Here is a 22,860-nt window from a genome sequence, read left to right as displayed (position 1 = left end):
AGTATTTTTTTTTAATCAAATACTAGAAATGTCAGGCGACCCCATTTGAATTCCAGGCGACCCCACATGGGGTCCAGACCCCAAGGTTGAAAAATACTGCTATGTTGTGTGAAACATGAAGTATTTATTATTATTATGTTGTTGTTTTCAATAATACGGTATACTGTTTGTCCTAGACACATTTCCTTTGGGACAATAAGGTTTGAATCTTTAATCTCATAATAAAGCCTGGACAGACCAATTAAAGAGATTGGCAATGAGAAATGTGAATGCATCACATATCAGCTTAATATCTGTCCCGTGCCTCCAGGCTGAATAGATCCACTGTGGGGCACAGTCATTAGCATTTGTGTTACTGTGTCTGGACCAAGTCCATTTTCTCTCTTTATCCCTCCCAGACACAAAATGTTTTATACTGGAACAATGAGATTCAGACATCCTGTGTGCTCCATCACCAACAGATAACCCACATGATAACAAGGCACTGAGTCTGCAGCCACATTAGTGCTTCTATTTGGGCACTTAGTGCTCAGAGCGAAATGCTAACATCAGCATGCTAACATGGTCATAATGACAGGCCCAACATGTTGAGGATTTGTTTGACAAAGTAACATCCAATAGTTCTTCAGCCTAAAATATCAGTCCCACTGCAGCAGCACCTCAGGAAAGAAATCAGATGATCTCCAAAGTCGGTGAAAACTACAACCCGTGTGTCCTTCACAGATGAAGACGCAGCAACAGGCAGCAGCTCAGAGCGACTCACCCAGTTCAGTCTAGTCAGCTGTGTAATTTAATTACCAGCATCACCCATGTAGATGTAACAAGACATCGCAGCTGTAGCGAGACAATTAGCTCGTACCATCTTAAAGCTTCGCTCCTCATTAGCACTGATGGGTCTTGTTCACGGTGATGTTGGCTCCAGCCCCACCCTAACACTCAGACTGCTGTCCTCCGGCTGCTTTCTGCGGAGACTAATGGGTCATTAGAGTGAGACTGATGGGAGAGGTAAAAAGGCCTGAGTGACCTCTCCATCCACAGGGTGCGAGGGCGAGAGAGGGAGGGGAACGTGCATTATGGCACATTAAGGTTCAGCCAATATGAATGCTGCAAGAAAAACTAACATTGCTATAGACTGTTTAGTTGCAGGGAAGAATTAATTAAACAAACTCGCTGCATTAAAACTGAGCCTGTGTTGATGAGTAACACCCATTATTTCAAACCCATAGATCATGTTGGGTAGATTGGCTGTGACCATTTGTGCAAAAATCAAAATGCACACGAATAATTGATATTCAGTAGTGGAATATCAGCCCAGTTTGAGCCTCTATGCATGCAGCAATAGAAGAGCCTTAAATGTTATTTGCAGCAGAGATATCAGAGATACCAATATGTTTTTTTTTAGATTTTGATTTACATTTATAGTAGGCCCCGCGTGGTGGCCAAATATTTCTATTTCAGCTGTAGAAGTCTCATTAGATCCACACGACTCAGGAGAGATTAAAGTGCTTCAACAGATTTATAATAATTTCATTTCAATCTCAAAATACATGTCATTTCAAGTGGTTTATGGAAAAGTACACGAGAGAGATAAAGAGAAACACCATTCCCATTCACTGCCTCTCTCGCTGTGTGTGTGTGTGTCTCAGTATCCTGGTGATTTCTCTGCCCTTTCTATTAAAAGCACCTGATCTCAGCAGTGATACTCTCTTCCTGCCTATTTTAGCTGGATCCAGGCCTTTGTCCAGCCTCTGACAGACACACACGGGGTCACATATTTCTGCTTTGAAGCAGGCAGGCAGACACTCACAACACACACTGGAACCACTTCAAGAAGACTTTAAAATGTTAAAACCCCGGTGCCTCATGCACAATCACCTTCTCGGCCCTCATCGGTCTCACTTAATAAACTATTTCCCAGCTGATAGAAATCAAGTTTTTCCACTGGTGATAAAATTCCATAAATACTTATGTCTTCTTCTCCTCCCCCTTGAGAGCCCAGACGGCAACACATGATGTAAATGTGTTTTGCATTACAAAAAGGAACGTGCTTTTCATTCCTGGCTCATGAGGCAGCCAGAAAAGACGCTACAGCCAGGCTCTTTTGTCTATGTGTGACCTACATTCTCACAATAGTGAAACACTAACATGGCTGTGTGTGTCTATTGATAGCTGGATTCGGGTCTCTCTCTCGGGGAACTGGTCAAGAGAATAATTAAGATAGATTAGATTGCCGGTTATATTTGCTGCAGCTTTGAGTGGGATTTCACTGAAGCCCTGCAGTAAAGCTGCTGCTCCAGCTCCACATGTGATATGAGTATCAGTCCATCTCTGCAACACTGTATTGTCATTCAAAAGTCCAGAAACATGCTCAAGGAGAAGAGACAATGCAAGGATAAGGTCATTTCACCAGAAGAGTGTGTAATCCAATAGGTGATCACTCTGTAAAGTTACACTCTCTTGGATATCATGTTCATTGCTAGCACATATTCTATTGACGTAACATTAGCATTATTTTAATCTATGAATTTTTTGGGCCGTAGAATATCATAAAAACACAGCTGTCCCATTATAATCCTTGTACATACTATCAGGGCCGTTGCTAGGATTTCTGGGCCCCCTGAAAGAATACTAAAGTGGGCCCCTGACTTTTCCACTTTTTTTTTCTTATACCCCTTTCCCACTGGTCAAAAAACCCGTTTAAACCAAGGGGGCAGTTGTCGGTCTGAGAAGTGAAGCTCACTTCCACGTTCAAAAAACTGCAATCCCCTCGGCTGTCACTGGGGGCTGGCTCCAGAAGGGAGCAACTCCAATTGAGCCCCATGTTAAAATAGCCGACTTTACAGCTTAAAAAAACATATTTACAGCCTGGTACATTTTATTTTTTTGGTCTCAACCGATAGTTTCTACCCCCGCACACACTCTGAGGGGGGTGAATTTTTTTAAAACTCTACCGTTTTACTGTTATTAGGTTAAAATTCTGGCCAATTAGGGCATGGAAACGTTGAGTGACAGGTCCGGCGACCGCTGCTTCGAGGCCAGTGGGCGGGTTCTCGGCCGGCTAACCGCCGCACCGCTCCAAATATGGCAAGTAAAATCCAACATGGCGCAGTTCAAAACCCCCGTAGTAGCGGCACAAAACAGACTCCCCCAAACCAATGCGTGACGTCACGGGTGCTACGTCCATTCTTTTTACAGTCTATCGTTTAAACCCGCTAACAATCGGCTTTTGGTGGCAGTGGGAAAGGCGCACCGAGCCGCGTCAACGCGGGTCGACGCGGCTCGGCAAGCGACGCGGGTTAAAATCGCCTTTAATCGGCTCGGCCCCGATCGGCTTGCAGTGGGAACGCCAGACCCAGGTCAACCCGCTAATTTACGTGATGACGCTGAGCGTTACGCGCCGCCACGTCATCATGCCGGTCGCGTCTCATATCACGTACCAAAACAAAGCTCTGCTCCGCTCTGCTCTCATCCGAGACTGGGATCAAAAGATCAAACAACACTGACCAAAAACGATTGAAAAAAAAGAAGCAACAGTCTGTTTAACTGACGTGTTGTGCCGCGGACGTCCGTCATATGGCCGCGGCAGACTCGTTGTCCTCCGCGGTCCTGGTCAGTCATACAAAGATTAGCCTAGACTACTGGGGTTTTTTGTGGGCCCTACTGGGCGCTGGGCCCCTAGAATTATCATCATCTTTCTCCCCTATACAACAGCCCTGCATACTATTCAGTTCATGGCAACATGCGGTAAAGAAAAGCTCCAAACTCTCATTTTCACTTTAAAAATCAATGATCAATATAAAAGCTCTAAAATGTAGATGTATCTGCATAGTTTGACATCATCTTCATATGTGCTAAGACTCATGATGCTCATAAACTCTGAGTCTTTACATCTATCTATCTATCTATCTATCTATCTATCTATCTATCTATCTATCTATCTATCTATCTATCTATCTATCTATCTATCTATCTATCTATCTATCTATCTATCTATCTATCAGCACATCACATGGTGGCAACAACACATGACGGCTGATTTATAAAGGTGAATTTAACCTGCGAGGCAAGTAAATAAAGAACAGGAGATGAGAAGAGACGATGACGGGAAATGAAATACAAGAAACTAGATTAAAACAACAAATGGACATGAAAATTATAAAATGACATGAAAGAACATGAAGGAAAACAATTACAGGAAGATGTAACGGGGAGATTAGGGACACACAGAAACTCTCAAAAAGCCAATAGACAGAAATAGAGTTTTCCTTTTTCTTTGTTTCTGCAGGAATAATCACACTGAGTCTTTGCAGGGGGGCTGTTCAATTAACAGTATTGTTCTAATCATAGGGAACTGTGTGAGCATGAAAGCAAGATGGTTAGGGTTATCTCGTGTTATTTGTAATTTCCACGGACCACTGCTGCACACACACACACATACACACACACACACAAACACAAGGCCTGTGATCACACATTAGAAAAAATGATTGGAAAGAAAGGCACAAAAACATTTGACTTGACGAGCGAGTGCCTCCGGAGAAGTATTGTCTTTTATGTTTTGTGTAATGTGATGCACTGTTGTATGAAATGCCACTTGTTTTTTATTTTTCTGTTCCACTCTTATGATAAAACTGCTGGGTGCCTGTTTGGAATTGTTCTCAACAGAGGGATTTCTTATATCATTGGCATGTGTTTTTTCTTCAGTGGTTTAAATGTTATTGGTTTAATTTAATAAAATATTTGCAAAAAGCATCTACAGTCTATACAAATATTTTTGCATGACGCTTTAAAAAAATTTCAATTGACAATCTTTGCAATTTCCAACATGTTCTTTAAATATAGTTTTTATTTACTTATGACACAAGGTCTGATCACTTTTCTCAAGTTGCACCAAAGCATCAACTAGTGAAGTAAGCACTTCATAGGCAGGACCATGCAGGCCGACAACATTAGTTACAGATGGATTATGTAGAATAGATTATGTAAATGTAAACCACTTATTGCTGAGTAGATTATTAGACGGGTGCACATTAATTTTTATTTTCACTTGTCATCTGCTCAGAAGTCACAGTGGGGTGATTGTATTAGGTGGATGACAGGCTGCATCCTCCTGTAAACAGACAGACTGTTCCCTACCCACCCACAGGAGACGGATGACATGAATTACACTGTTAGCCCATCAAGATAAAAAAAAAAACCCGCCATGCTTTAGTCACCTCACCAAATGTTTGCAGCAGTTATCTTGCTTTCATTTGGACAAGATATCAGAGAACAAAAGGCTGCGTCGGAGTCGGTGAGGTGGATGAAACACAGCAGCGTGCTGAAGATCAGTTGTTGTGCAACCTGTTTTCATTTTTTGGTGGGTTTACACTGACGCTCACACTTGGCTGGGTGTGCATTCTTGAAGTCATAAAATGAATCATATTGTTACCATGACGACAGACAAAGTTGACCATTTTGTTCTCATATATACGTAAGTAGCCTACAGCAATGATTTTTTTTCTTTTAATCAGGTATCCTTCACAGGTATTTTGTAAGTCACTATAAATATTAGTAATATCACAGACATGGATAAAAGGGAATATGGGACAGGGTCACCTAGAGCTTCTAGTAGGCTAGCTACTTCAAATCACTGCTATTACCATTTTTCTTAAAAAAAAAAATCAAAGGCCTCACACAATACCAGGGTTGTCCTGACCACTTTTTTTTTTGCTCTTGACTCCGATCTGAGTCCGTCGTGTTCTGAATGTTACATGCTTGGCAGCAGGGGAGCTCCACGGTGAGAAAAAATAACCTACATCACAGGGTTCCTTTGAAGGCTTCCTATAATATTTTGTGCATTGTCCTGTAATATGTGGACTTGCTGTGACAGGAAGCTGTTGGGAGGAGTTAACACACACTGGCCTCTGGCACCATCTCCAGCATTAATAAAATAGGCTACTATAGTCCAACTAACAGCAGAGGCCAGAGGCACCTTTGTAATTATAGGTTATAGGCCCATTAATGAGGGTTTATAGATGCTTCCGGGAGATTTTAGATGTTATTAAAAAGGTTCTAGTAGTCAGTATGGATGTTCTAGTGATCTAGATAGGTTCTACAGATGGTTTTAGTTGTTATAAACAAGGTTCTGCTGGTCCTTTACAAGGTTCTGGTGGTCAGCGAAGACTTTAGAGGTCTAGGTTGTGTATAAGCTCAATGAAGGGGTTCTACAGATTGTTCTAGAGGTTAGTAAGAAGGTTCTGGTAGTCACATGGGGAGGCTCTGGAAGCCTAGGTTGATTTAAGAGGTTCTGGATGTCAGTGGGGACTGGGAGGTTCTGGAGGTCTGGTTGACTGAAGACACATTGGGTTGCACATTGATGAGGTTCTTTGGGTGGTTTTTAAAAGGTTAAAGGAGCATTAGGCTATAGTTAGCCTTGTAAATAAACTTTAAAATCCATCCAGAGAACCTCATGTGTCATCAACCTAGACCCCCCAGAACCTCCACAATGACCACCAGAACCTCTCAAAGAGCACCAGGACATCTTACAAACCTCTAAAAACAATCTGTAGAACCCATTCATTGAGCTTCTACAACCTAGACCTCTAGAAAGTCATCTCTGACCACTAGAACCTTGTAAAGGACCACTAGAACATTGTTAATAATTAAAAACCACCTGTATAACCTCAACAATGTGTCTTCAATCAATCTAGACCTCCAGAACTTCTCGGAACCTCTTTAGGGAACCGTCACCCATGTTACCTTGTCAAAAACCTCAAAATCCCATCCTAAAACCCCTTTAAAGCAGAAGTAAGCGATCCGGTCGTTTTGGCTAACTTTCTGTCAACTGGAGTTAGCAGCCCCCGCCCTCGTGCCTACGTCACCACATTCACGCGCATCCCTTGGCTGCACACACAGAGAGGACCGTCCCTTTATGCCGTTCTCTCTCCTCATTGGATAAAAGTTGTAGGATACAAGGAAAGTTTTCTCCTCGGCGGCTTACAGCAGAGCAGAGTGACTGTTTCAGACCAGACACTTTCAGACCAGACACATATAAGTGATTGCTGTCGGAAGATAAAGACTTGTATTAACACAAATATTCCGCTTAGGCTACTTCTGCTTTAATGAGTCTCTAATCAACCTTGGCTTCTAGAAAGTCCTCACTGATTACCAGAACCTCTTAAAGAAGCACTAGAATCGTGTTACTAACTTCTAAAAGACTTAAATAAGTCTTAAAAGGTCAATGAAGTGGTTCAACAGGTGGTTTTCAAAGATTTCAGTGATTTTTAATAAGGTTCTCTTCTACACATGTAGCTGTAGCAAAGACGGTTTATAAACCATTTATTGAATATCTTTGGCTGTAGGTTATAGATTGCTTCATGATAAAAGAAAAAAAGCTCAGGCTACATAGCCCAACTAAACCATAAACACTCTAAATTCTTAAAAAAAAAAAAAAATCAAACCCTAACCCTATTATAATGTGGCACAATGGATATTGACAGATGTTTGAAATCCTGTAGGCTATTGTCGTTCCTGGATAAATGAAACTGAGTATAACCTACATCTGTTAAGGTCACAAACACAGTTGACTTTCATTGGTGAAGCATTATAATAATGAACTTTATTTATTTATTTATTATATTTTATTATTACATGATGAGCATCACAGTGAAGGGGCTGGTTGTAGCTCTGCTGGCCAGCACCGCGAGCTGCCTACGTCACCATAAATAGCAGGCTAGCCAGTTGTTTTGGGAGAAGAAGAAGAAAAGGGGCTTCAAGCGGAAGAAGAAACACCGTGTTTGGTTTCGGATCGTGTTCGGTTTATGGTCCTGGGTTAAAGGAAAAAAAAAAAAAAAACCCTCAATAATAATGTCAACCCCGGCGAGGAGACGGCTTATGAGAGATTTTAAAAGGTAGGCTACCGCGGGTCTGTTGTTTGTGTCAGTGAATGTGTTTGTGTGTTTGTGTGGAGCTAGCGGCGTTAGCTTAGCTTAGCTCGTTTTAGCTTAGCGTCAACTGCTGTGAGTGTGTGTGTAAAGCTTATTGTATACGCGGCTACACTGGCGTTATTGTGATATAAACTTGTTATTATACATGTTTGTATCGGTATCTGGCGTATGTGGGACTGACACGTGTTTTATATGACATTTAAGGGTTTTATTTTATGATAACAGTTTCGCTTTATGCAGTGTTTCGTACCCAGGGGATAACGTTAGCCTTTTTTTTTGTCACATTACTGCCCCTGTTTACGTGTGTGTTTGTTTATTTGACGGGTAGCTGCAGTTTCAGGGAGCTGGGTTTACCCGAGGTGGATGATATCTGACTGAACAAACAAAAGACAACCAGCACAAAAAAAAGAAAGAAAGAAAAAACCTTTGTCTTGGCTGAACTGGCCTCAGATCCGATGATAAATAAATCTGTCTGTGTTTATTATAATGATTTGGGTCAGTCTGTTGTTGTGGTTGTTGCAAAGCGAGTGTGAGTTCATATTATTATTGTGCTTAAATAAATAGCTCTAATATTGAACCAGTCAGCCAGCTGCACATACTGGTCCCAGTCCCCCCCCTTTGGCAACAACGTGGCTTGCAGGTGTTGCACAACTCAACACAGGAGTGAGTGAGTGGTCTTGGTCTTATCTCAGTGTTCAGGATGGCTAAATACAGTATGTGCACATGGCTGTATTAGTGTAGATAATCGATCCATACATTGTTCCCATGTAAATTATAATATCAGACTTATGCTCTGAGGAAGAGAAAAACATGTTCAGGGCTCCTGGGGGAAATCACACCTGGCAAAGAGGGGGGGTGCTGCGTGTAATACCTGCTATCTCCAATCTGTTGCCTTGCTCCATATGGTATCCCACAGTAGGTGTGTTTGTGTGTGTTATTCACATACACACACACCTGTCAGTGGAAAAAAAAAAGATGCTAAGCTATTCCACTAAAGAACAGCCGTTGAACCGGGGGGGGGATAAGGTGTCACTGTAACTCTACTCTGCTGTGCCAGTCCCCAGGTGGTAAAGTGTAACACACTGAGGCAGGGGGGGGGAAAACAAAAAAAAACACAATGGCACATTCCTGGATCAGTGTGTGTATGTGTGCGTCCACGCCAGGGCTGTCCGACTGAACTCGGCCCTGCATGATATCGCCTAATGTGCTTTTGGTTGATCTGCAAGTCAAATTATTTGCACAGTACGTGTCTAGAAACTGAGCTATGACACTGATTGAACAACAACGACACATTAGTGTGATGTTTTGCCTTTGCCGCTGAGGTGCAGAGAAAGGAAAAAGTCAGTGTGTGTTTCTATTCTTTTCAGTCCTGTTGTAAAAACCATCGCCCTTTTTCTTGGTCAATAATGTTGTCAGGGTTTTTTTTACTCAGTAAAGCATGACTTTCATTTCTTCTCCAAATGTATTTTTAGAAGCGATATGACATTGTGAAATGAGCAACCTTCACTTTCTATCTATTCAGTAGAATATGGTGGGAATTCAGCTCGATAATATTTTACAGCAGTTTTTTGCCCGGTCTGACTGTGACACTGAGAAATTAAAGCAGCAGCATTTTAACCAGAAAGTCAATTTAGCATCGTTTGAGGCTCTGTTTCTCAACCTGTGACCATAGTTGACAAGTCAGACAAGTCATTATATGTACATCAGTTTCTAGTTTGTCTATCCCAGAGACCCAAGGTGTTGTCTTTAAATGTCTTGTTTCGTCTGCCTAATAGTCAAAAACACAAATAAACTACTTTTTCCCGCAAAGATATTACACAAGGAGACACAAAGCTGCAGCCAAAGAGTGGTTGGTGCTTGTTTTTGTTTCGTAAGACTCATCAATTATCAAAATAATTGCCAATTATGTCCCAATAATCTATCCAAAACCACTGAAAGGTCTCCTCCTCCTCTCTCAGTCAAGACATCTTGCTGCCCTGTGTGTCTCCTAATCTGCCGCCTGCAGACTGGTGGTCAGTATAATCCCTGGTATCCAAGTAAAAAAAAAAAATAAAGTAACTATCAGTCTTTGTTGTGAGGAAGTCGAGTGGAGCATCAGTCTACCAGCAGAGAGCTCAGGCAGATTACGGTAAATGAGGTTAATTGCAGTGGGTCTGTCTGCAGCTCGGGACTTAGACATGGATCTACACACAGACACACACACACAGACAGACACACACACAGATACACAAATCAGCCTGCCTTGTTTTATAGCTGTAAGCTCTTATTAAACCGGCTCTTTCACCAGGCTTCGTATTGCAGGCCAGAATAGTCGTGTGGTGACTCTGAACTTTGCCTCCATCATGGGTCGGTGATCTGAAGCAGGACTCCTGTAACGTGACACAATAGAGACCTGGCAAAGAAAATAATAGTTTCCTTACACAGTTCCCACACTTTGTCATGAGAGGTCAGTCCACTAGGAAACCGTTTTTTAAAAATTTATATAAGCTGTTGTTTAAATCCATTATTTGGCACAACCCCCCTGGTGGCTGTCGGAAACTTCATTACTGTAAAATGTTGACCTGCAGCTTCGGCTGTGTTTCTGATTTGTTGACGTCTTTGTTGCTAGGCAGTTGTTGCTCTGCCATATTTGCACTGCACACTAAAACAGACCTGGGGAATCTTTTTGTTGTTATTGTCTTTTGCGGGACTGAAGCTAATGATTATTCACATTAATGATAAATCCAGCTCTGGTTATTTATGAAAGACTAATACTTGTGTCAGGTATCTGGATTTTCTATTTTTAGAAAATGGGTAAACCTAGAAGCAACTATTTTACTTTTAAGTAGATGAGAAGTATTTTGTTTATCAGTTGGTGATTAATCACACAAATAGGTTAAAGGATTTTTCATCTTTCTATTTTGTTTTTCATTAATTGCTAAAAACATGCAGGATTTGAACTGCTGGTCATCCAAAACATGTAATTTGGACTTTTTCCTCAGACACATTAAATAATCATTAGTGGACACTGGACAGCCGTGGACACAAACACAGCTACATTTTAACAGATAATCAATTATCAGAACACAAAAACATGTAATCACTTCATGATGTTTGACTTCTGACTCTCTGTAGGTGGTGACATTTCTTTTTGGCTGAAGGTCACAGTTGATGCAGACGTTTCCATCAGGGGGCGTTCACAGTCGAGCCACAACAGTTTTCGTTTTCGAACCCACTTTAGCGAGCGACAACAAAAATTTCAGGATGATTTTTGTCAGACCAGCGTTGTAGCAAATATAATAAAACATTGCCAACACTGTGCACGTCTCCCAAACTTTAATGAAGTGTTCCTCAGTGTGTCGATAGAGTATTGATTGAAAGAAGAACATCAGGCAGGCAGCCTCTTCTTTAAATATAAATGCTGCTCATGAAGACATTAATCGAAGTCATTTCAGGTGAAGGTCGACTGGTTGGTTAAAGGGCTTCGCAGCATTAGTGTTTCAGATGAGTGTTAATGTTAATAGTGTTGTATGTTAACCTGACATGTGACAGCAGGATGGACACAGTGCACTTGATCCTGCAAGCCTGACTGTCAAGTTGATACGGCACTTTGTGTTTCTTTTTTTTGGCTGATAATTACTCTGCAGTCTAGGTGTTAATTAAAATCCTCATGCCCTCCCTCACCCATCCTCCTCTCTCTCTCTCTCCTCTGCTGTCCTTTTCTTCTCTGCTTTGTGTTTCTCTTACCATCTCTCTTTCTCTCCTCTTTCTCTCCGTCTGATCCAGACTTCAAGAAGATCCTCCCACCGGCGTGAGCGGAGCGCCGTCAGAGAACAACATCATGCTTTGGAACGCTGTTATTTTTGGGTGAGTCATGCTCTAAATCCAACACCGCCCTGACGTCTCTCTACTGTGTGCCACTGCGATTGTGATGCACAGGTTCCCTTGTTGAAAAAAAAACAAAAAAAACACGCAGTTGCATTTTCGTTCTCACACATTTGCAAAAAAAAATATATATTTCTGATCACAGTCGTCCTGATTGTGGCACAGTCAGGAAAACCAGCATATTGAGACTCAGCGGGGGGGGAGTTTGATGGAAGAGCGGCCAGGGAGACGCTGGATGTGGATGGCAGAAGATGAGAAAAGGAAGGAATGGAAGAAATAGATAAGAGCAAACCAAACCAAAAGAGTGACCTCTCATAGACATGTCCAATTTGAAAGGAGCATGAATCATGACAAAAAAAAAACAAGAAGGGACATGGTTTTATTAAAGTGAGACGCAACAGCGGCACGAAATTCAAAAGTAATAAAACATACGAAACACAAGAAAATTGGAAAGCTGAAAGTCATCTAAAAAAACTCAACTCAGAAGCAACAAGGTGTAACAAAAGCAAACCAGGGAATAACACTTTGGATTAAAGTAAAAATAGACTTGTTAATAGTTCCTCACCTAATTCAAAGTCAGAGTGAAAGCTGTGAGAAATGTAAAACATGAAGTCAGCTGTTTTAATTGGCCCCTTTACACAGACTGTGAATGTGGGGAGCTGAGTAAATACAGACTCAGGTGTCTTCAGTGGCCGTCTTGGTAGCACTTGGGGGATTTTATGGAATTTGGAAATAATTTTATTTCTCTCTCACTCTCTTTCTCTCTCACGACCATCTGCAGGCCTGTGGGAACGCCATTTGAAGATGGTAAGTTATTCAAGATCTGGATTTGATCTAAGTTTTCTCCTGCACTGTTATTATTATGGCAGAGTTGTGTTATTAAATCCATCTGTTACTGCCTTCTGGGCAGTGCGTTGTAAAAACATGAAAAGTCTGGTGGAGGATCATACACACACACACACCCAAGCAATCAATATGACGGAGCAGAAAATCACACACTCAGAAACATCTCTGTGCCCATAAATAGAAAATTTTCAGAAAGATACAATGGAGATCAAATTATTAGGACACTGTGCTGCTGACAGCCTCGACCGCAGACTTTATATTCTCTGGTTGTACGTCCCATTCTCATAAATATGATATCTCAGTAGCACTGTGAGAGGATTTCTTTAAAAAATGTTCAAGAACAAACTGATTTGATTTTGGTGGTTCAGGGTGAAAGAAGTTGGTAGCTTTTATTCTGGTGCATTAATTTGCAGCCATGTTTTGATTTGTGTAAATCGATCCATCAGAACATGGGTACTGTTTGATTTACCGTAGTCAATTTGATATTAATGGTAATAGATAATAATAAAAACATAGTGGCAATTTGAGGAAAATTCACATAAAATATTCCAAAAATAATGCCATGGACATGTCAGACAATCAGAACAAGCCTCTTTTTTTGAATGGCAGCCTGCCCATTATTAATACATGTAACAAAATAAGTTTGTAGGACAATAACATACAATATATAACACAACAAACCAGGTAACACTTTAAGTATGTGATATTTTTGCAACACTTTTGGGTAACACTTTACAATATTAAGCATTAATAAATACTGAATTCTTCATTTATAACACATGAATACTCATGGTATGTAGTTTATAAATACAATTAAAATGTTTGTTTGCAAAAATATCACCAAAAAACAAGTTTTATACCAAAATTTAATACAAGGTGTTTGATGATGTTAACTAAGCAATACAAAAGTGCACACATTATTATTCAGTTTCATTCATTCATAGTTGATGCTGTTATGACTGTGTGTGGGTCATCTCTTGGTTTTAACCCTGACCTGCATGAATCAGTCAGTTATTAATGAATCAATCAGTTATTAATCATTTATACATTTATTGATTTCATTAATGAATCCACTGACATCAGTGCAGCTGATCAGGAAGCTGAACACTCATTAGACGCGTCCAGATGGAAACAAGCTTGTAGTGCTGCACTGTAACACACACAATACAAATGACACACATGTACGCACACTCACTTTCTCTGCTCGTCTTGCACAAAGTAGAAGTGCTGACTCAGCGTTTCTAGTATTCCCTCGTCGGTCATCTCCCTCCTTTTTCTCCTTCTTTCTTCTCGCCTGCAGTCGACATCTGCACCTCAGTGAGGGATTAGTTTCTCTCTTTCTACTCGAGCTGCTGCTGCTATTTTTAGTAACGTAATTGTTTCTCTCGCTTTTGTCCGACCTCCTCGATCCTTCACACCTGTACCCCCCCCTTCCCCACCTCTCTCTCTCTTTCCCTCCTCACCCCCTTTCTCCCCCCCTCTCTCTTGTCACTGCAGGAACATTTAAGCTGCTGATAGAGTTTTCAGAGGAGTACCCAAACAAGCCTCCTACAGTTCGCTTTGTATCCAGAATGTTTCACCCAAATGGTAAGTGACACCAGCGCTCACACCCACTCAGCCTGGGTGCACTCGGTCACTGACTTAAAACCAGGCATGTGGAAATGGAACAAAACGTCTCAACAAACTTGGTTTATTCATAAGCGACGTCCGCAGTTTTCTGTTTATCGAACCGTGGATGCAGCAGCACACTTTGTGCCTCCTTTATCTCGACGCTCCGACGACGCTCCTTTCCTCCTCATTGAAGTTGTTTCCTCCCATTCATCCCCTCTCCCAGTCCACAGAGAAATAAAAATTTAGTCGATTACATCACACTGGCTGTGTACTCACCAGATTTTATGTGTGTGTGTGCAGAGGGAGGAAGGGAGGAAGCAATTTTGCATTTTCTGATTGTCTGTATACAAGTTGTGTTTGGCTGTGAGTTATATAATATGTTTGTATTTGCTGATGCTGCTCCATCATAAGCACCTTTTTATATTTACTGTGGACTTGCAGCAGTGTTTTTTTTTTCTTTGTTAATGCAGCAAATCCTTATTCATCTTCCCCATCTGTTTGCTGGAGGATTTTACATTCAGTCTTTTGCTAAACATGAGGAGAATAATCTCAGTGATGCTTATGTGTTGTGTTGTGTTGTGATGCTGATGTCTGCTCTGTGTTGTTGTGTTTTCCAGTTTACGCAGATGGCAGTATATGTTTAGACATCCTCCAGAATCGCTGGAGCCCCACGTATGATGTGTCGTCCATACTCACCTCCATCCAGGTCGGTTGGTTTGACTTCCTTCACACGAAACACAGCTGAAACTCTCACTTTTCTTCGTGTTTTATGTGTATTTGACATGTTGATATTGATGAATGCACCAGAGTGATATAAATACATAGATCAGGGCTTCAGACTAACATTTGTTTTACCCTAACTTAAAATTTTGGTACGCCAGCAGAAAATTTAGAGGGGCACACACCGTAAATTGACTTGCAAGGCAAATATTCACATTTCCTTTTCATTTATGATCCTCACATAGCCTCGTAAACCAGCCTCTTGCGAAAATGCATTTCATTTCATTTCGACGGAGAGTCTGAATCTCATCCCCGCTGTAAGCGTTTGGCCTGAAACCCTCAGAAGGCCGAGCCAATCAGCGTCGCCGCTGTGATTGACACAGCACGTTGGCCAATCGGGGACCGACTGGTGCAAAGCCCCGTCACTACACCAACTTGCTGATTGGCTGAATGGGATTGTCTGTCAACGCTACTACTCCCGCCCTGCTCCCGCCCACCCCAAACGCTTACAGGGGGAATGAGGCCAGACTCTCCTGAGAAATGAAATGAAATGCATTTCCGCGAGAGGCTGGTTTACGAGGCTAATCCTCACACACATTGGTCTGTAGGGATGTGAATCTTTGGGTGGCTCACGATTCGATTCGATTCCGATTTTTAGGGTCACGATTCGATTCAAAATCGATTTCCGATTCAACCGATTCGATTCACAAATCAATTTGATTCAACCGATTCTTGATTTTATTTTTGCGATTTTTAGTTTGCTTTATTAACACCAGACCATGTGAAAAAGTTGAATGATGATGATGTCTACAGACTATTATATCAGAAGCCATATTCCCCCCCCCCCAAAAATGCACATCACATGTTTCAGATTTATTCAGCAGCAATATATTAAAACCATTTTAAAGTAAACTGCTACATGAAGCTGATTTTATAGGCTACTCTCTTTTCAAAAGCCTGGACTGAAGGGATGTGAGTATTTGGGTGTCTATTCGATTCAAGATCAGTTCTCATGCACATGCACATAGACATGTATCACCTGTAACAAAGGTGCTGCTAAAAAAAAAAAAAAAGACGGCACTCCGCTCTCACGCCAGCTCACCTGCAGCCTGTCTGACTCTGCAGCGCCACAGAGGAGCTGCTGCTGCTGCTGCTGCTGGTCCTCTCTCTTCAGCCTGCTGTTTGGCTGCACTTTGTATGAGTTTAAAAAAGTGAAGATCTAACGTCACCTGAGCACCGATCAGCTGATCCAGAGCGCAGTGGATGTGGCTGCTCAGCCGGGGCGCATGTGTGTTTAACGGCAAAAAAAAAAGAGAAGAAAAACAGCGATCGTCCTCTCTCCCCAATAGAGGGTCGGTTGCTGATGTACACAAGCCTAGTCACAGACATTCAATAGAGCATTTAAATCAGATCAGTTAACGTTTGTAGGCGGTTAACGAGTGTCTTTTAGCGCCATGGCGTGCTGCAGTGCTGTGTACGGCGCTGTGAGGGCGCGTATTGAGACGGAGGAAAATTTATAAAAAATCGATTTTTGAAGATTATGAATCGATTCAGAATCTTAGAAAATAAGAATCTCGATTCTTACATGAATCGATTTTTTCCCCCACCCCTATTGGTCTGCCACCTGATATGGCAGATTCCAGAGTCTTTGAGTCGCCCCTTCCATGTTTTACCAATGTTAAAACAAACAAACAAAAACAACCCCAGCAAATTTACTGGTTGCACATGCACTTACTTGCACTGTCTCAAATTTAAGGGGCAAAATGCCTCCATTTAGGGGCAGTCTGGAGCCCTAAGTCGATTGGTGACTCTAAATTGCCCATAGTGCAGGAATGTGATAGACTGGCGACCTGTTCAGGATGTACCCCGACCTCGCCCTGTGTCAGTCCCTCCATGACCCTGCATGGATGAGCAGTGTGTAGATGAAAATTCATGTGCAATCAACCAATATTTATTGTTCCAAAGCGAAAAAGATCAAAGAATGAGAAATTAGTAAATTAGCGTTTGTGTAGATCTGTATCTTCACATTAATTTGGTATGTGTATATTGGGGAAAAAAATTAAGAGACCACTTCAAAGTTTTTCTTAAATCAGCATCTCTACATGTACAGTATGGCAGCTATTCAATTCCACTGTCTATTGAATTTAAACAGAAGCACATCGCATTCTACTTAATGAAGCACTGATTAGCTTATCACCTGAACCAAAACATATTTAATGAGGAAGACTTTGATTTTATTCCATCAATGTTGATTTCTGAACTCTTCCCAAGTTTTACAAATTGTGTTTTGTTGTTTAAAAATGAATATGAACTTGTTTTTTTGCATTATTATTCGAGGTCTGAAAACGTTACTTTGACCAGTTGTCATTTTCTGCTAATGAATCATTTTCTTCTAATAAAAGCTCTAAATGACAATATTTTTAATTCAAATTTTGGAGAAATGCTCTCAATAGTTTATAGAATAAAACAGAAGTGTTCATTTAACACACCTATAAATAGTAAAACCAGAGAAGCTGATCATTTTGAAGTGGTATCTTAATGTTTTTCTAGGGCTATTTGTACATGTTACATTATTCTCATTTAGAGAGTCTGTTCTGGTATTTTAAGGCCAATAAGTCTCTGTGGATATTTTCTTAATCATCATCACCACGCCTCGTTCTGCTCCACAGTCGTTGCTGGACGAGCCAAACCCCAACAGTCCGGCCAACAGTCAGGCTGCACAGCTCTATCAGGAAAACAAGAGGGAGTACGAGAAGAGGGTGACGGCCATCGTGGAGCAGAGCTGGGTCGACGTCTGAGCTTCTCTCGCTCTCCTCTCCACCCCTTCCTCTCCATCATCCTCTCTTCATTATCCCAGTACTTCTGTCTCTCATTTTTTACCTCATCAAGATGAAGAAGAAAAAAAAAAACAGCAACTATATCAGAAGAACTCAAGTGCCACCCTGAAAAAAAAAAAGCAGAAACATCCAGAGAACAACCGAACCAGAATGGACATTAACTTGCTTGCCAATACATTAGAGGAAAAGGAGGGAGGGAGGGAGGGAAATCAATCTTTTTATTTGTTTCTTGTCCTTAATTTTACTTTTTTTATTGCATGATGTGAAATAAGTTATTGCTAACAGAATTTGTAATATATCTTTGTTTGGTTGGATTTGGTTGGACTGTTAGTGTTTGAGTTTTACAGATTATTTTTCTTTCCTTTTTTTTTTTCCTTTTGAATTTTTTATTTTATTTTATTTTTGTAACGTCTGCTGGTGTGCACATCTCGACTGTTTGCAAAGGGCAGGTTGATGACCAAATCAGCGTGTTTTGAAAGTCACAGAAGAACCCACAAAAAGAAAAAAAGAAAGAAGAAAAGCCTTTTCAGAGTTTCAGATGAAAACCTGACCTGCTCCTGCATATCTCTGGTATTTTAAGACACTGTAGGTTTTGGGCTCACAGACGTCACAGGCTGTAACAGCGCCAAGTCTCCCTTGCACTGATGAATCATGACTCCGCGGCTCGCCAACTTGCCAAGATCTTTCTTTCTTTTTTCATTTTATTTTATTTTTTTAATAATTTCCTCTCCTCCAAGGTAAAAGATGATAGATGTTGGAAAGGGAGTGTTATGAGAAAGTAAATATTAACATTAGGACGAGACAGAACAAGGTTGGGCTGCAGATGCCAAAATGGAAATCAGGGTTAGTGGGGGGAAAAAGCTGTGGGAATCTCAGCTGACAGAAGGAACTACTGGATTCATTTCAATCAATATTTCATCTTCCTTATGTCAGCTGATTTTTTTTCATAATGAGCCCATGAGATGAGGAATTCAACTTTGTATTGTCATAGTTCATTTATGGCTAAAATAAAGAGAAAATCTGTGAAGTTGTAAGGGAGCTAGAATGAGCAGGAAGTTGATGAAAATCAATGTGTTGGTTTTTACTTTTACATCATGTTCGCATGTATTAGTCATCAGTTTTGTAATTTAAGTTATAAAAAAAATGAAGGAAAATGCAGGAGTGTGGTTAAAAAACTAGAGTTGGATCTGTTCTCCGCTTCCTCTCCACACAGTTCATCCCACGCTCGCTCCTCTCCCACGTGGTTTTCACGCGACGTGAATGACTTGGGAGCGCTTTGTCGCCGCCGGTGACGTGTGTCGGCCCGAGTGACGTCGGTGCTTTTGATCCTTCTCTTGAAATGACACAGCTGACATATGAATTAACAAGCAAGCATAGGATAAAAGCAGTGCTGTCATTGCATATGTATACTTTTTATTTTAATTTTATTTCTTTTGTGTTTTAAATGAGAGCGGTTGGAGGATCGACAGAGCAGATCACCGAAGAGACGACCACACTCGCTTGCAGTTCAAACCGTGCTTCAACAGTTTTTCCCAAAGTTGGTTTCATCGCCTGCATTTGTCTCATGTTTTGTTTGTTATGTGATACCCAAACGAAAAGACCACTTGAGTATAAAAAGTCATGACTTAATCCTGCCCAACTCCAAATCAATAATCAATGGAAGACAGTCATCATAAAGTGCATATAAGCTCCTCTTTTCTGAGACAGTAAAAGGTCATATTGTGGTTAGTGACTTATTTCACCTAATAAGCAGAAGGGATATGTTATAAAAAATTTTGTGAATTAAACAAGAAAATGTATACTTATAACAATATGCTGTATAAACATAATAAAACACATTTTTCAGACTTTGAAACAGCTTTTGTTCTCATGTGTAAATGATATTTCATCATGACATCACCATCCGACTTCAGAAATCATCTGAATGGAGAAGAAACACATTTTATTTTTGATTTAGATGCAAGTTGTCATCAGATTTGCTCATATTGTCCTTGGCAGTAAAAACGATAATATAACTGTAAATATGACAGATGACGAGTACTGATTTGTTTTTATAGGTCGACTGACTGCTTTTAAAGCCAGTACTCTGCTTTTCACCCCGCAGCCTTGTTGTTCGATTTACCATTTATTTGAAATGTGTGACATGATGACAGGAGAAAAAAATTACATCCTTAATCATTCTTGAACCAAACCATGAATCATTATATCATTCTGAGAGGAAAAAGACAAACTAGGATCTTTAGAGAAGAAAACGTGACTAATTTATTCTCCACACAGAAAGATGAGGACAAGATCCAATGTTATCTTGAATCTGAACTGTATAAAATCAATGGTAACACTTTAAAAAACTGTAAAACAACAATTTAGAGACCGATGAGCAGTGAAGCCGTGACATCATAATGTCTCTGTACAGTTAATATCCTAAAAACCCAGTCTTTGTGTTTCATTAAAAAACAAAAAAATCATATGTTCACACTCACGTAAACAACATAAGACATTTAAAAAACCCACAGAGTTGTGGTCTGACGTGTTACAAGCTCAGCCTGTGTGTAGCAGCTCAGTCCATCAGTTGTGATCCGATACAACCAGAGGAGACGACACAACCGAGCCGGTCATCGACCCTGTGGCACAAGAGAGAGATACATGAAGAATTTGTATCCGTTTGTGTGTGTGTTGTGTGTATGTGTGTGAGTTTGAGTGTGTGTTGACAGTCGCACCTGTTGCTTCTTCATAATCTCGTCTCTTGTCTTGAAGACCGGTGCGTCCACCACCACGATGCCTTCAGCCATTTCCTTCACTTTGTCCAGGAGCTCGGTGCTGTACCTGCCACCAGTGCAAAGTTACCCACAGTTAGTTAACATCTTTCATTCATCTCTGTGGTCCATATTACCGTATTTATTTCTAATAGGATGTAGCATTGTGACCAATGAGTACAACATAAAAAATAAAAGTAAATATGTGTTACTGAATCCTCGTCACTGTGTATGTTTGCAGGCCATTGTAAGAGGAAATATCAGAGAAGATGTCAAAATGTTATTGGGAGTTTTCAGTACAGGGTTTGTTTCTATTTGTCCACCAGAGAGGACTGAAATGTTTTTGCTCACAAATCTATAAAAAATAATTCAAATCTAAGGTTCCTCCAGAAAAAAAGAAACTCAGTCAAGTTATTTTAAAAACCAACGATGAATCTGACTTCAAAAAAAGAGCTGGTTGCTTTGATTATTGTAATAACAGTAGTATCTATGTGTGCATTTACAGAAATAATACATTACAATATTGTTACTAATTACTATTACTATTATGTGTTATGACACTTTATGAATCCACATCTCACACTGTGTTTTTTGTTGTTTGTGCGTATTCTTTCCCTTTTTTCTTCAATCATATGTTGCTGCAACTGGAACCAAAAGGGATTTCCCCAAGAGATCAATAAAGTTTATTATCTATCTATCTATCTATCTATCTATCTATCTATCTATCTATCTATGACTTTGATTTTGGAAACAAGACAGAATGTACATGTACTGCAGCTGCACTTCTAGGTAAAGGCCGCTAAGCGCTGTGCGGCCGCAGGGGGCGGTAGTGAGCGCGGCGTGTGGAGCGTTGTGAGCGTCAGGTGAAGAAGAAGCAGAAGAAGCCACACAACTACCGAACAAACCGCGTCAAGTGAAGTCAAACCGTTTTAGCGACTTGTTTGAACTAAAACCAAATAAAAGTGATTAACTCTATGAATAATATGGACTTTGATTGTGAGAACAAGTCGATTAGATTTGGTTTTAATGTATCACGGCTAGTAAAGTTAAACAGTGTCAACAAAGCCGAGCGGTTTGTTGTTGCTAAGTTACTCTGATCCCGAACTGAGGAGCTTTAACCGGGGAGCGGGTTTGTGATAATATCTCCCGCTCAAGACACACAAGGAAAAATAAAAAGAAGAAGGTAGATAGCTTGTTTTAAAGTGGTTAAATTAAAAACACGTCGTGTCCACGCACCGACAGCCCATGAAGACGTTGTTGGCCCACACCATGGACAGAGCCAGCAGGTGGTCCAGCTGCTCGAAGTCGTACTCGTTGATGTTCCGCAGGATGAACTCCCTCCGCGCCTCCCAGTGCTTGTCGCTCTCCCAGTAGCCGCGAAACGTCTCCACCTGGTCGGCCAGGGCTCGGTTCTGTTGGAGAAAGTCCTCCACGTCCAGGGCAGACATCTTGCTTCTTCTGCTAGGCTACACAGAGTCAGTCAACGAAGGCGACTTCCTGTTTTGTTTTCGAAGAGAGAGGAGCTCGACGTTGATTTTCAGCGCCACCGTGTTTTCAGCAGCGCCGCTTGGTGGTGGAGGTGAGAATTACAACAGACACTGACAGAAACATTATTAGGGAATTAACCTTTTTAAAGGGGAACTAATAATAATAATACTATACAAGTCTGGTCTCTTCTCTGTGTTGCTAACCCTCCTCTCCTCCATGTGCATTTGTTTTCAACGAAGCCGACGAGAAATCAATCCATAGAGTGGTACATAACGTTATGTGTATATTTGTGTAGTCTAATCTGTCACAAACAAGAGATTACAGGTTACGGGCCGCGTTTGTGTTGCTAGGTGGAAGGCAGAGAGCCTCCATTCTCCCTGGAACAAGTTACAAGTCTGTTATTTAACCAGCACTAGTACTCTGAAGCTGTTTCATTAACAAATGTAGCATAATGTAATCCTGCATAGTTCCTCTTTAAATGTATTAGTGCAGTATAGTTTATACAAAGTCTAAATAGTGAGAAAAATGTAGCTTTGCTGATAGTGTTTGATACATAAATATATATTAGGCAGTGTTGGGAACGTTACTTTTAAAAAGTAATTAGTTATAGTTACTAATTACTTCTCCCAAAAAGTAACTGAGTTAGTAACTCCACTACTTCACTATAATAGTAACTAGTTACCAGGGAAAGTAACTATTGCGTTACTTTTTCTTTCTTTTTTTGAAGTTTAAATATGTCGAAGAATTTGGATTTTTTCTCTCTCATTTTTAAATTGTATTTTATTGTTTTCATATATTTCACTGATCGCAATT

At 40.7% G+C, this 22,860-nt stretch overlaps 2 protein-coding genes across 2 annotated transcripts; one reads left to right on the top strand and one right to left on the bottom strand.

Moving 5' to 3' along the window:
- The first annotated feature begins 7,687 nt into the window (after window positions 1-7,687).
- Window positions 7,688-19,558, top strand: ube2b (ubiquitin-conjugating enzyme E2B (RAD6 homolog)). The gene is made up of 6 exons (XM_083986789.1): window positions 7,688-7,892; window positions 11,694-11,774; window positions 12,574-12,599; window positions 14,136-14,225; window positions 14,867-14,955; window positions 17,639-19,558. Exons 1-6 carry the CDS (start codon window positions 7,849-7,851, stop codon window positions 17,765-17,767), a joined length of 459 nt encoding a protein of 152 aa, XP_083842915.1. The 5' UTR covers window positions 7,688-7,848; the 3' UTR covers window positions 17,768-19,558.
- Window positions 19,559-20,064: 506 nt separating this feature from the next.
- cdkn2aipnl (CDKN2A interacting protein N-terminal like) lies at window positions 20,065-22,016 on the bottom strand. The gene is made up of 3 exons (XM_083986694.1): window positions 21,796-22,016; window positions 20,524-20,629; window positions 20,065-20,427 (listed from the first exon to the last, which is right to left on the bottom strand). Exons 1-3 carry the CDS (start codon window positions 22,005-22,007, stop codon window positions 20,419-20,421), a joined length of 327 nt encoding a protein of 108 aa, XP_083842820.1. The 5' UTR covers window positions 22,008-22,016; the 3' UTR covers window positions 20,065-20,418.
- Between the last annotated feature and the right edge of the window lie 844 nt (window positions 22,017-22,860).

This window comes from Trachurus trachurus (genome assembly GCF_905171665.1).
Source record: "Trachurus trachurus genome assembly, chromosome: 14".
Lineage (NCBI taxonomy): Eukaryota > Metazoa > Chordata > Actinopteri > Carangiformes > Carangidae > Trachurus > Trachurus trachurus.
The sequence above is the reverse complement of the archived record's forward strand: the minus strand, read 5'-3'. Positions and strand labels throughout refer to the sequence as shown.